The sequence below is a fragment of the Urocampus carinirostris genome, chromosome 2, assembly GCF_059441175.1.
Source record: "Urocampus carinirostris isolate Australia breed hairy pipefish chromosome 2, RoL_Ucar_1.0, whole genome shotgun sequence".
In the NCBI taxonomy this organism is placed as follows: Eukaryota; Metazoa; Chordata; class Actinopteri; order Syngnathiformes; family Syngnathidae; genus Urocampus; species Urocampus carinirostris.
In genome coordinates, this window is record NC_142350.1 from 66,380,826 (window position 1) to 66,395,695 (window position 14,870).

The 14,870-nt window shown below is 41.6% G+C and overlaps 1 protein-coding gene across 1 annotated transcript in view; it reads left to right on the plus strand.

The window, feature by feature from the left end:
- The window catches only part of rhbg (Rh family B glycoprotein), a 38,729-nt gene that overhangs the window by 8,281 nt on the left and 15,578 nt on the right, over positions 1-14,870 (plus strand). Inside the window, exons 2-5 of the mRNA XM_088327559.1 lie at positions 2,291-2,477; positions 4,059-4,209; positions 11,420-11,567; positions 14,371-14,537. Coding sequence (XP_088183685.1) covers positions 2,291-2,477; positions 4,059-4,209; positions 11,420-11,567; positions 14,371-14,537 — 653 coding nt within the window. The remainder of the gene's footprint in view (positions 1-2,290; positions 2,478-4,058; positions 4,210-11,419; positions 11,568-14,370; positions 14,538-14,870) is intronic.

Consider the following 14,870-nt stretch of genomic DNA (forward strand, 5'->3'; position numbering starts at 1 on the left):
GAGACAGGCGAAAAAGGGCTTGGCGTGTAAAAAATACAGGGATTCGCAGACGGACCGACAAAAGGGGACTGACAGAGTTTAAATACTGACAGGGAGCCAATCTGTCAACAAACTGCAGCTGGCGCCACACGGGCGGGGCCAATTGGGCGCCATGGCAACCGTGACATTTAGTTTTTTATTCTTTTAAAGTTTGCAAAGTAGTTATTAGATGAAAAAAGGAAACATTAAAACCTAAATCTAATTATAAATTCACTTAAGGGAAGATGCGTTGTGTCATTCTATGATCGTGACATCTCCATGCAAAAAAATATCGGTACAAATCGATACTACGATGTATTTACTCCGATCCGATCGATACCAAAATCCCTAGTATCGCCCCAACTGACTCAGAGATTCAATAACCATGGAGGCAGTAATATGGGATTATTGTTTTCCCTCCCGAGAGAATTTCAAAACTAGTAATAGGTAATCTATGACTTTCTCCAATGACCTTACACAATAGATAAAATCGAATGTTGACACAGCGGCGCCTTTCCGATTTACCGATTTTACTCGCCCGCCCGGGTCACATGGTTCGCCTGATTGCATCATGGGAGATAAGAAAGGCATCTTGATGATTCTGCTTTTTTTCTTTTGTGTGTCAACGCAAAATAGAACAACGGGTTAAAAGATGGCACGTTAGTCGAATTTCGGTTTCGAGCTATTGGATCAAACAACGGCATGCGGTCCATATGCGGTCCGTCATTTATTTTCATTTTGTTTCTGTCGCATTTGATGATCGTTTTGCCGGAGATCAATGAGATCAAAGCCGGGAGAGAAAGCTTACCGCGTGTTGTGAGTCATCATTTTATTCATACTTAGTTTCTTTTGTCTTTTATTAGCATATTTGGTATTGGAGTAATCCAAAAGTAGTTGAAAGTAATCCAGTTAAAGTAACCCTACCCAACCCTGAGTACTAGTGATGGTTTTTCAGGTGCAAACTTTATCACCATTGTCCTTTTGTGTGTCTGGGACCTAAATACTTCAAAATGACTACAAAACTAAAGATCAAATTCAATGTCTGAAAACAAAGACCTAACATATTTTGTCTTCATTTTGATAAGAAAAAAAACCACCACATAAATACTACAAAAATACAACGACAGTAATCATAAAACATACTAAAGAAATACGACAAAGATACTAGAATGAAAATCCGTCAAAATACTTCTGTCATGAACCAGAACAGGATCAGGACCCAAACGCGTGACGTTACTCACACAAGCCTTTTATTTTACGGGAAATGGGGAGTCATGGACGTTAGGCAGCCGGTCTGGCGTGGAAGGACAGGAAGCCAGAGATTGATTCCAATTGCCCGAGTTGATATCGGACAGATGGGGTCGATACCGGACAGAACGGGACAGAAAGGATTGATAACGAAACAGGATATTGAAATTAAACAGGACAAACTCGATGGTAACAAAAACGGGAGAGAATAATAAACAGGACAAACTTTTTTCTTTTTGTTCTCTGTTTCCTTTTTTCCTACATTTCTTTCTTTTCATTTTTTCTGGCTTTTTTCTAAATTTTTCCTTCTTTTTTTCTCTTACTTTTGTTTCTTTTTTTTCTCAACTTTTCACTACTTTTTCATTTTGGTATTTTGTTTCTTTTTTGTTATAGTCCCCCCTTCTTTTAAGTCATTTTGTGCATAATTTTACATAATATTTGGTCATGTTGGGATTAAACAAGCAAAAACAACCTGAAGAGCCGTTGAAGACCCGAAAGAGCCGGTTCCTTTTAGTGAGCCGAGCCGAAGAAGCCGGTTCTCGAAAAACTCTACTAACTTTACTCAACTTCGTTCGACTTCGACTCGACTTCAAAATACTGCATTTAGGACACAACGTCGGGGGAACCCGTGTATTTTTACCTTCAAGCCTTCAACTTTGACTTAAGTCGCTTCTTAATTAGTAATTTTGAGCCCTGATTTTTGTGTGCCGGCTAGATTTTGTCATGCGCAGAGAATGTGCGCTGCCTCCGGTTTCCTGTCAAGGCACCCCCAATAAATACCAACAAAATCAATGCGTATCTGCTTTCATGTACAAACGGGTCTGGAGCTACATGGCTCTTTGGCACTCCCTAGTGGCTCCCTGATACTTTTACAAAAAACCACGACCCCAACACCACCAATCTTGGACACTTCGGGCCATTATAATTGTTTTAAATTAAGATGAAAGTGAAAGAAGAGTGGGATTCAAATACAGCCCTGTGGTATCCCAACCGGCATGACTTGTAAGTAAACGCTTTTTGACAGGCTTCCAGGACGTCCACGTGATGATCTTCATCGGTTTTGGCTTCCTGATGACCTTCTTGCAGCGTTACGGCTTCAGCAGCGTCGGCTTCAACTTCCTGATCGCCGCCTTTTCCATTCAGTGGGCGACGCTCATGCAAGGATTCTTTCACGGCATGCACGGCGGAAAAATTCATATCGGGGTTGAGAGGTAAGACCAAATTACCGTATTTAAACGTGCACCGAGAAATAGGGCGTACCGGTAAATAGTCTTCTGTGATATCTATTTTTCATACAGTATATAAGGCGCACTGGACTATAAGGCCTATGGAATTAAAACTACTGTAAGAACTAATGCTTGCATATTTAAAAAACTTATTTCATATAACAGAAATTAACACTATAACATCTGATTAAAATTAATGTATTTATTCAAAAGATTAAAAAAAAAAAGTTAAATAAAATAAATACTCCACTACTTTGAAATGGTTCAGTCCATTTGATTCCTAGCACCACTTCTTTGTGGTACTTTTGTAGTGTTACTATAATTTCATTTTAGTGGTATGTTGCAATATTTCTGCAGTCAGATATTTGTAGTATTTCTGTAGTATTTCTATAGTATGGCTGCACTTTTATTTTGTAGTATTTTGTGGGGTTTATACAATAATATTATGTAGTAATACTCTAGTTGTATCTTTCTAGTATTTCTGTCATAATAATTCTGTAGAAGTATTTTTGAAGTATTTCCATGCGAGTATATTAGTAGTATTTCTCTAGTATTATTTGATATTGCTGTATTCGTATTATTGTTGTATTTATAGTATGTGGTATAATTTATAGTACTTTTTCTGATCAGAATAAAGACCAAATAATATATTAGGTGCCTGTCTTTACACAATAAATTTGATGTTTAGTTTTGTAGTAATTTTGTAGGATTTTTGTAGGATTTCTGTAGTATTAGTACGGAGGGACACTTGAGACAAAGTTGGCACCAAAAACATTTTAGGAGTACTATATGTACTATATATACATATATCTCTATCTATCTATCTATCTATCTATCTATCTATCTATCTATCTATCTATCTATCTATCTATCTATCTATCTATCTATCTATCTATCTATCTATCTATCTATCTATCTATCTATCTATCTATCTATCTATCTATCTATCTATCTATCTATCTATCTATCTATCTATCTATCTATCCATCCATCTATCTATCTATCTATCTATCTATCCATCCATCCACCTATCTATCTATCTATCTATCTATCTATCTATCTATCTATCTATCTATCTATCTATCTATCTATCTATCTATCTATCTATCTATCTATCTATCTATCTATCTATCTATCTATCTATCTATCTATCTATCTATCTATCTATCTATCTATCTATCTATCTATCTATCTATCTATCTATCTATCTATCTATCTATCTATCTATCTATCTATCTATAATTGTCTTTATATAATGACCATTTTTGTTTGGCAGGCCGGATAAAAAAGGCTGCTGGGCCGCATGAGGCCCTTGAGCTGTAGTTTTCCCACCCCTGCTCCGGGTGCTCTGAACCTAAATTCATTCCTGGTATGCAGTGTCATTTAATTGAAACACTGCATTTCGAATTTTATCCATCAGATTTTTTGGTATATAAGGCGCACCTGATTATAAGGCGCACTTTCAAATTTCTGGCCAATTTGGGTTTTTCAGTTGCGCCTTATAGTCTGGTAATACGTCCATTTTGGGTTACTTCCATTATTGGACTTTTTTTTTTGTCCTCCTAGCATGATCAACGCAGATTTCTGCACGGGTTCCGTCTTGATCTCCTTCGGAGCCGTTCTGGGTAAAACAAGTCCCATTCAGCTCTTGGTGATGGCGATTTTCGAGGTCATCCTGTTTGCGGTGAATGAGTTCATCCTGCTCTCCGTTCTGGGGGTGAGTTCTCATTCGTTGTGGTTCCCGACGGGATATTTCCGAAAAAAAAGTTGGGTCAAAACGAACCCAATTCGGATGGAGAGAGTTGGGTTCGTTTATCAAGTTTTCTAACTTTGCTTTGCTCGGAAATCCACTGAATACGTCGTTTGGAGACAAAACCGAACCCAGGATTAAACATTCCCCAAAATCATCTAAGTCACAGAAGTCAAACAGGCGGCCCGCGGGCCAGTGCAGGCCCGCAAAGGGATTGAATCCGGCCTGCGAGACAACAGTCAGAGAAGCGCAGGAGTAAAACAAGCTGCAGGTTGAAATATGTCCACTTGATGTTGCCAAAGCCAGGTGCCTCGAACAAAGACACTACTTGTATTTATTTATCTTTCCCCTGTCTCTCTCTCTCTCTCTCTCTCTTTCTCTCTCTCTCTCTTTCATACCTTTTCTCCCACTCTCTGTCTCTTTCACTCTCTGTGTCCCTCTTTTTCTCTTCCTTTGTTGCGCTTTGTCTCTTTCTCTCTGTGTCTTTTTAACTTCTTTTGCTCTAACTTCATTTTTTCCTTTTCCCTTTCTCTCTTCCTACCCTTTGTGCTTTCTTTTCTCTTTTCTCTCCTTCTGTCTTTCTATTTCTCTTTGGATTTCTTTCTTCTTCTCCCTTTCTTTCCCCCTCTCTCACGACTTCTCTTTTTTATCTCCTTTGTTTCTCACGCTCTCTCTCTCTCTCTCTCTCTCTCTCTCTCTCTCTCTCTCTCTCTCTCTCTCTCTCCCTCTCTTCCACACCTCTTCTCCCTCCAACTCTCTGTCTCTTTCACTCTCTGTCCCTCTCTTTTTCTCTTTCTTCGTTGCTCTTTGTCTCTTTCTCTCTCTGTGTCTCTTTAACTTCTTTTGCTCTAACTTCCTTTTTTCCTTTTCCCTCTTTTCTCTTTCTCTCTTCCTACCCTTCGCGCTTTATTTTCTCTTTTCTCTCCTCCTGTCTATTTCTCTTTGGATTTCTTTCTTCCTCTCACTTTCTTTTCCCCCTCTCTCACGACTTTTCATCTTTTGTTTCTCACGCGTTCTCCCTCTCTCTCTTTTTCTTTCTTTGTCCCGCCCCCTCTCATTTTCCCCTTTCTCTTTCTCTTATTTCTTTAACTCTCTTATTCTTTCTCTTTAATCTACTTGTCCGGCCCCCGACAGAATGTTTGTTCTATCGTGTGAGTTTGACACCCCTGATCTAAGTGGTCTGTGGATTGTTAGTGAAACAAATCATGCTTCCTTGTGATTTTCTGGGTAATTTGAGTTCCAACTGGTATGATATTTTAAACCTATCCATCTACCTTGTTCATATCCCTCGAGAGGGGTGACCGACAGCAAGACAAACACATTCGAAAATAAAGAAAAGAAAAAAAAAGGAAAACGTAGCAAAAAAACCAACACACAAAAATATTTGTACCATGGTCAACCCAAATGCCCAAACACCCAATCAAGTTAAGCCCCTCGGCATCAAGTCGGTGTTAGGAATTTAATATTAAAATGTACCGTTTACCAAATTGTCCAAATTAGTTACAGCGGAACCTCGGTTCTCGACCATAATCCGTTCCAGAACCCTGTTCGAGAACCGATTTGTTCAATCACCGAAATCAATTTTCCCATTAAAAATAATGTAAATCGTTTTAATCCGTTCCAACACCCTGAATATTTAGCAAGAACGTAAACATGAAGCTGCAGCACGGTGGCGCAGTGGCTAGCGCTTGTGCGGCACAGTTCATGTCATGGGAACCTGTCGTGGGTTCAAATCCAGCTCCAGACTTCCTGTGCGGAGTTTGTATGTTCTTCCCGTGCTTGCGTGGGCACTCCGGTTTCCTCCCACGTTCCAAAAACACGCATTTCAGGTGAATTGGCCGGTCCAAATTGTCCCTAGGTGTGAATGAGCGAATGAGTTGTCTGTCCCTGTGTGCCCTGCGATTGGCTGGCAACCAGTTCAGGGTGTCCCCTGCCCACTGCCCGGAGATGGCTGGGATGGGCTCCAGCCCCCCCGCGACCCTAATGAGGATAAGCGGTGCAGCTAATGAGATGAGATGAGACAATTAATACAGTTCACGGATCCCTTAACCGCATCTGTCATCGGGGAACCAATGAGAACGCAACTCTGGACAGTTTTCTCCACTCTCATGGCTCCTGGCCTGTTTTTGGGTCATGGCACAGTTGGCACAAGTCTATTCTTTGATATTGTGGACCCAGTTCTTCTTCTGCCCCCTTGGAGCGAGTGAGTTGTCTGTCCCTGTGTGCCCTGCGATAGGCTGGCAACCAGTTCAGGGTGTCCCCTGCCCACTGCCCGGAGATGGCTGGGATGGGCTCCAGCCCCCCCGCGACCCTAATGAGGATAAGCCGTACGGCTAATGAGATGAGATGAGTAATCATGAAGCTAACCCAGGCTAATCGTACGTTCGCGTTAGCGTAATCTTCCGTACGAAAGATTACGCTAACATGAACGTGTAAAAAAAAAAGGATTATGAATAGGATTTCTTACCTTTGTGGTGGTCAGCAGAAGGCGCAGGTGGACGGTGGGGAGAGAAAAATCATCAAAAGTTTTTCTACCTCTTCCAAAACTTGCGACAGTTGCTTGCTTATCGCGCTAACTTCCGTAGCCGCATCACTCGATTTCACAGCCTCCTTATTCTTTACTATCGTACTGATCGTAGATTTAGCCATGCTGTATTCACTAGCAAGATGGGAAATTCGTACACCTCTCTCATATTTAGCTATTATGTCTTTCTTAAAGGCAATAGTTGGGGGAACAACTTGTTTTTTTTCACCTGTCCTGCTTGCACCGAGGCATAATTAGGGGCTAAAACACCCGTACGCCGCTCAGCATCGCACCCTAGTGTACCGGCGTTCGAACTCCGATTTTTTGACCGAACAGCGAAGCAAGAATTTCTCGAAATTTTTGGTCGAACACCGATTTGTTCCACTGTATTTGACTCCATTAACCAAACACAACCTACATTCACCTAACAATGCGTGCTCATTTCTTGATGGACAAGAAAAAGCCGACATTTTCACACTAAATGTAGGTGAAAACGTATGTAAACACATAAAAAACATACATAAACACATACAGGATGTACGTTATTGCTAAAAAACGAACTTAAAACACAAAAAGAATTATTTTAAACAAAACATGTATGTAAACACAAGCAAAAATGTATGCAAATATTCACAAAAATGTACACAAACACGCACAGAATTGTAAGTCAACACACAGAAAAATATACTTAAACCACAAAAAATGTAGGTCAACACATACAAAACACCTGTAAACACACACAAAACGTACGTTAATACACAAAAAAACGAACGTAAACACACAAAAACATATTTTAAAACACAAGATATACGTAAATACAGACAAAAATGCACACAAACATTCACAAAAATGCACGTTTATATGATAATTTCATGTATTTTTGCTTATTTTTCAGATAAATAAATTATTTTAATCAATGCATACTTTTACCACATGGAGGCGCTAAATAATACACAATGTTCCTTTAAAGTAGTACAGTGGGACCTCGCTACTTAGCGGTTCCACGTTCGCGGGTTCAGAGCTTCGCGGGTCTAAAAAATAATAATAATAGAATTAAATTTTAAAAAAGAAAACATTTTTTTTTTAAGCATTTTTGAAGGAAGGGGCGTCGCTACTTCGCGGGATTTCACTTTTTGCGGGTGGTTTTGGTCTCCATTAACCGGGTCTAAAAAAATAAAATAAAATAAAATAATACAAAAAAAAAAAAAGTAAGCATTTTTGAAGGGGCGTCGCTACTTCGCGGATTTTCACTTTTTGCGGGTGGTTTTGGTCCCCATTGACCGCGAAAACCGAGGGAATACTGTACTTCGGCTATTTTTCATTTTGACAGAAGCTCAACGGTGAAACATACTACCCTCTAGTGGCCCAAAGGTGGATTACAAAAGGTGCAGCACAATGAATGACATGGTGTAGTTCTTTTCATTTTCACGAAGCAAAATGTATGGTCGAAAAAATTCAAAATCATTTTATTTTGATAAAATATTTTCAAATAATTTTCAGGGGTAGTGGATAAAGGGGCTTCAATTTATGTATTTATTTCAGGAAACATGGAATATTGACAAGTTTGGTGATATTTTTGTGGTCTCATTTCTTTATACTAACCAAAAATAGTAATGTTGAGATTTTGCGGTGGACCCAAACGCAGAAAGCAGAAAAAGGAAAGGTGATAGAAAACAGATGGCATTTAATAACAAAATCATGAACAAAGTTAAAAACAACAACAAAACCGTCAGAACCATAACACAAAAACCAAACCTCATAAATCAGGATGGGACTGGAAATCGGTGATGAGGATTTTGATGGTGGAAAATGAAATATGACCCCAGGCGCTGTCCAAAATGTCTTCATGAAGGGTCAGGCTAAATAGGGTACAATTTACCTGCAAATGAATGAGTCACAACACGTGGTTAGCCTTCTCTGCTGGCTTTGATCTCTTTGATCTATAAGGGGAATTAGCATTTTAGCACAACATGCAACGTCCGGCAAAACTAACATAAAAGGCGACAGAAACAAAACGAAAATAAATCCAAACAGCTTGACAACATCAATCACATTACTGTTGAGAGATTTGTCAGCTGTTGTTTCAATGTTTACAATTAACTTTTTTGCGGAGCACCAAAAGATCGTGTCTTACCGTTCACAAAATCAGAAGCCAAACCAAACCTTACCCCAAACCAGCATTGCAGGACGCATATACAAAAACGATACAAACATATTTCAGCAGGAATTTCAATAAAACAAAAGTTATTATAACACCCGTTACACAAGTACAAAACAATTAGTAAATTTAGGTCAAATCCAAGTAGTTTATAGATCCATTTAGACCAAATTAGTGTTATTTTTACATACATTTGTTGTTTCCAAGCATTTTAGAGACATTAAGATACATAAAAGGAAAAAGTACCGTAAAATCCAGACTATAGAGCGCACCTGATTATAAGCCGCACCCACCACTTTTAAGTGATTTGCCACTTTGGTAATTCCACAAGTCGCGGCTGTATAAGCCGCGGGGGAATGAATTAAAACTTGTAACACAATCACATGTTTAACCTAGAACAGGCTGTAAGTTCCACAATCCTAACTAAATAAATTGTAGATAATCTTGGGACCACAATCAGCATCATGAATGAAAAATGATACCCGTAATTAAGGTATGATGCAGACTTGTAAAGTCCGGGTCCCGTTGAAAGTAATCCAAGGAAACAAAATGTATATTTCCAAAGTTAAGGGTGGGAAAAATATATATCCACTATTGTCCGCTGCGACAACAGACAGATCTACCGGTAACTCAGCTTTACCCCACTTCCCATCAGCCTGCGTTTGCTCCGCCACTTCTTTTTGATTCGCTTGTAGAACACACATCACAATAAGTCTCTAAAATAAATACATTACAAAAATATACAGTTAAAAATACATATTATATATGGTTACACATATTTTCGAAGAAAGACGGTACACCGAGAGAGTTTTCAAAGCTTTAATAATAATAATATAACTTTTATCCCAAACCGTTCCTTTGAAAGGTACCAACACGCTAGTAGGATCACGCTCGCAATGCATCAATCGTGACTGTCAAAAGAAAGCATCCCGTGAATGTGAAATTCATGGCAGATCGTACTAAACTTCCTCCTCATAATTATCGCCATCAAGGGCGTCTTCCTCATTATCGGAACGTACGGCGCTGGTGACCGTTAGAAAAATTATATAAATTGGCCGCTTCACTGAATAAGCCGCAGGGCTGAACATTTGGGGAAAAAGTAGCGGTTTATAGTCCTGAATTTACGGTAATCCATGATTTTAAGGATACTTTGAGGTTCTTTCAGAATAGTTTTACTTTTCAGAGTACCGTATTTTCCGCACTATAGGGCGCACCGGGTTATAGGGCGCACCCCCAAAAAATAGTTTTTGGTCCTATATCTTCCATAGATAAGGCGCACCGGATTATAAGGCGCTACAATGGGAACGTGGACAAAACAGTCAGATGGTTCAGTCCAACTGATTACCCCCTTAACATTCCCAAAGCTTGCAAAGAAGCAAATACGTGTCGTAGACACGTGCAGATGCGGTGTCCGTACGATGTCACTCAAATGCATCATTTCAAATATCATTCGAAAGGTTAAAGTCTTAAAGATTCAAGAAATGCCCACCATTCCTTAGTTTCTATTTTCTTTATCGCTCGCAACTTTACTGTGCATATGACAATAAACACTTGGAATTGAGTTGAATTCACTCAACTCATCACAGCAACATCAAGATCGTTCTAAAACAAGATACCGGGAAAATATAAAGCCGCATAGCTCACCTAAGTTCTCACGTTCAATAATGATACGCAATCATGGTCTTCTTACAACCGTGAGTGAAGTAAATCCAGGAGAGTAGAATATTTACAAATACAGACTAATGAAACATGTTTCTTTATGGCGTACTTTAGCAAGCTTGCTATTCACAGTCTACTTTTTCGGCCAATTGCAGGGTTTGTTTTGGCCCTCTAGCCTATCCGAGGCTCCGAATAACTTCAGCCAATAGCGATCGATTTAACGGATGATTGACACATCTTTTTCGGCCAATTGCAGGGTTTGTTTTGGCCCTCTAGCCTATCCGAGGCTCCGAATAACTTCAGCCAATAGCGATCGATTTAACGGATGATTGACACATCTTTTTCGGCCAATTGCAGGGTTTGTTTTGGCCCTCTAGCCAATCCGAGGCTCCGAATAACTTTAGCCAATAGCGATCGATTTAACGGATGATTGACACATCTTTTTCGGCCAATTGCAGGGTTTGTTTTGGCCCTCTAGCCAATCCGAGGCTCCGAATAACTTTAGCCAATAGCGATCGATTCAAATGATGATTGACACATTGGTTAGCCAATGAAACGCCGGTATATAATCCCAGCATACACCGCGGACTACTCCACGTTCGGGGTAAAATCGAGTCGGCGGCTGTTGAGTAAGTTGCGAGACCTTGCGATTTAATATTGAGCCATATATAAGGCGCACTGTATTATAAGGCGCATGGTCAGCTTTTGAAAAAAAATTAAGACTTTTAGGTGCGCCTTATAGTGCGGAAAATACGGTAAATAAAAAACAAGTTTTGAGTGGAAAATGACTTTCCCGGTAAGAATTTTTTTTCCTTTTTTTTTTTTTGTTTTCCCAGGCCAAGGATGCGGGCGGCTCCATGACCATTCACACCTTCGGGGCCTATTTCGGGCTGGTAGTGGCCCGGGTCCTCTACCGACGCAACCTGAACAAGAGCAAACATCGGGACTGCTCGGTGTACCACTCCGACCTCTTCGCCATGATCGGTACATTCGGAAATTTTGTATTTTCCCTGAAGGTGGCAGCACTTGCTGCATGTGAAAAAAGCTTGCCGACAAAAAACTCATTTAAGCCCGGGTCAAATATGATGATAATTCGAAAGGCTAAACATTGTATTTTAAATATTTTTCTCAAGGTATGTCGAGGCGTTTCAAATGTTGGTATTAGACGACCAGTTTATATCCACGTATTTTACTCTGGGCGATTATTAGACATTGTGAAAGAGTTGTAAATGTTTGACCTCTCTTAATTGTGAGGACTTGCACATTTTAACGGTGAGTAATGATGAATGACGATTGGCTTTGAGCAAGGTTACTTTGAATACACACCGTAAATGTGTTTATTTTTACTTTGGGAATTTCATCGGCTAACCAATGTGTGAATCAACATATGAACTCGCTAATCGGACTAGCTATATTCTGACTTAGCATAAAACAAGCTAAAATGTTAAGTTAAGGTTATGGTTTAAGGATAGGGGGTTAGGGTTTAGGGTTACTTGGGTACCTTAGCGATACATCTTTCTTTTCTTTCTGATTTCTGTAATTTACCTGGTGGTGGCGCCACTTTATTACTAGCCATCGAGTTATATTATAACTTGGCAATATAGACTAGCTAAAAACTCTCAATTATTGCAATTTCATTGGTGGTGGCAGAACTTTGCATCAGATATACTGTAACTTTCACGGTTGCCCATGGCGCCCAATTGGCCCCGCCCGTTTGGTGCCAGCTGCGAGTCGTTGACTGATTGGCTTCCCTCCTGTTCAAGTTCAGTGCTCTCACTCATCCTTTGTCAGTCTGTCAACGAACCTCTGCACCCGCAAGACGTGGGTTTTGACTCGGTCCGGTTTCCTGCTTGTGTTTCCTGCCCGGAATTGTTCCCGTCTACTTTGTCCTGTTTAATATCGAGCTACAGTTTCATTCCCGGGTATTTTGTTCTGTTTGTTATCGATCTCCAGTGTCTGGTAGCGTTCCCGTCTAGTTTGTCCTGTTTAATTTCCATCTCCAGTGTCTGGTATCGTTTCCGTCTATCTCGTCCTGCTTGTTATCGGATTTTAATCTCCAGTGCCTGATATCAATCCTGTCTGTCCCGTCCCGTCTGGTATAGTTCCCGTCTACTTTGTCCTGTTTAATATCGAGCTCCAGTTTTATTCCTGGATTATTTGTTCTGTTTGTTATCGATCTCCAGTGTCTGGTAGCGTTCCCGTCTAGTTTGTCCTGTTTAATTTCGATCTCCAGTGTCTAGTATCGTTTCCGTCTATCTTGTCCTGCTTGTTATCGGACTCCAGTCTCCAGTGACTGATGTCAATCCTGTCTGTCCCGTCCTATCTGGTATTGTTCCAGTCTACTTTGTCCTGTTTAATATCGAGCTCCAGTTTTGTTCCCGGCTATTTTGTTCTGTTTGTTTTCGATCTCCAGTGTCTGGTAGCGTGGAATACAGGAAGCCAGAGGCCGACGGTACCGGACAGGACGGGACAGACACTAGTTTTATTGAAAGAAATAGGAAGGGCTGCGCCAACGATCCGGTGTTTGCTGGCACGGAAAGCAAGTCGCTCTCGGATTCGGACTGTGATCCGAACACGGAAGTGGAACATTCTAGTGAGCGATGGCAATGTCAGGGACGGAAAAAACTGGTCGGTAGCCGGGACTGGAGAGCAAAGTGTGGTCGGGGTCGGAAACGAGTCATAAGCCAGAACAGGAGAGTAGACATAGTCTGGGACAAAAAGAGATTGTAAGACGGGATTGGAGAGCAGATGTGGTCAGGATCAAAACAAGTCGTAGCCAGAGACAGACGGGAGCAAAAAACAGGACCGGTGGGAGTCAGGGTCGAAAAAGGCTTGCGTAGTTTACACAGAGGTTCGCAGACGGACTGACAACAGGAGATTGACAGGACAGGGTACAAATAGTGACAGGGAGCCTTCTTAATTTGTCATGATTCACCTGTCCCCGCTCATTTGGTGCCACCCGCCGCGGGTTCTGATTGGCTCCCTGTCACTATTTGAACCCAGTACTGTCAGTCCCCTGTTGTCAGTCCGTCTGTGAAGCTCTGTTTATACAAGGCAAGCCATTTTCGACCCTGACTCCCGCCTGTCCCGTTTTGCTCTCGTTTGTCTCCGGCTACTACCTGTTTTGACCCCATTTGCTTTCGTCCCAGCTTACGACCCATTTTTGATCCCGACCACGTTACTCTCCCATCCTGGCTTACGACTCGTTTCCGACCCCGACCACGCCTTACTGTCAGGACCAGAACGGAAACAGGACCCAATTGCGGAAAGTTTACCACAAGTTTTATTGAAAGAAAGAGGAAGGGCTGCGCCTACGATCCGGTGGTCTCTTGGCACGGGAAGCAAGTCGCTCTCGCACTCAGATTGTGATCCGAACACGGAAGTGGATCTTTCGTAGCGAGCGATGGCGGTGTTAGGGACAAAAAAAGTGGTCGGTAGCCGGGTCTGGGAGACCAAGGCGTGGTCGGGGTTGGAAACGAGTCGTAAGCCAGTACGGGAGAGTAGACGTAGTCGTGGACAAAAAGAAGTCGTAAGCCGGGACGGGAGAGCAGACGTGGTCAGGATCAAAACAGGTCGTAGCCGGAGACAGACGGGAGCAAAAAACGGTACAGGTGGGAGTCAGGGTCAAAAAAGGCTTGCCTTAGATACACGGAGATTCGCAGATGGACTGACAACTGGGGATTAACAGGACAGGGTACAAATAGTGACAGGGAGCCAATCAGAACTCGTGGCACAGGTGAGTCACATCAGTAATCACGACATTTCTCCTGTCCTTGCCTTCCGGCAGGTACCATCTACCTGTGGATGTTCTGGCCCAGCTTCAATTCGGCCATCACGGCTCACGGCGACGACCAGCACCGCACGGCCCTCAACACCTACTACTCCCTGGCCGCCTGCACGCTTGCTACCTACGGCATGTCCGCCCTCACTGCGCATGACGGGAAACTGGACATGGTGAGAAAACACAGCGTTCTAGTTTGCCCGCGTCCCTGCGTCCTAGATGCATCATTTTTGCTGGGGACGCATTGGGTCAAATCAACGTGCGTCCCAGGGACGAAACTTTTGTGACACCAAATTGTCATTATTACCCGATTACTTTACCGCATTCTAAACTTTTCGTCAGGCAGATCCGCCATTGTTGTTTTGGTCTCGCGCCGATCTCGGCAAACGAGATCTCGTTGCTTCGAGATGACGTCATTGTTGTGGCGGTTGTCGAGTGAAAGAGAAGTATGCCTCCGAAAAATACAGTTGGTATTAGGTGCAAATCTACAAAAAATTGGTCATTTC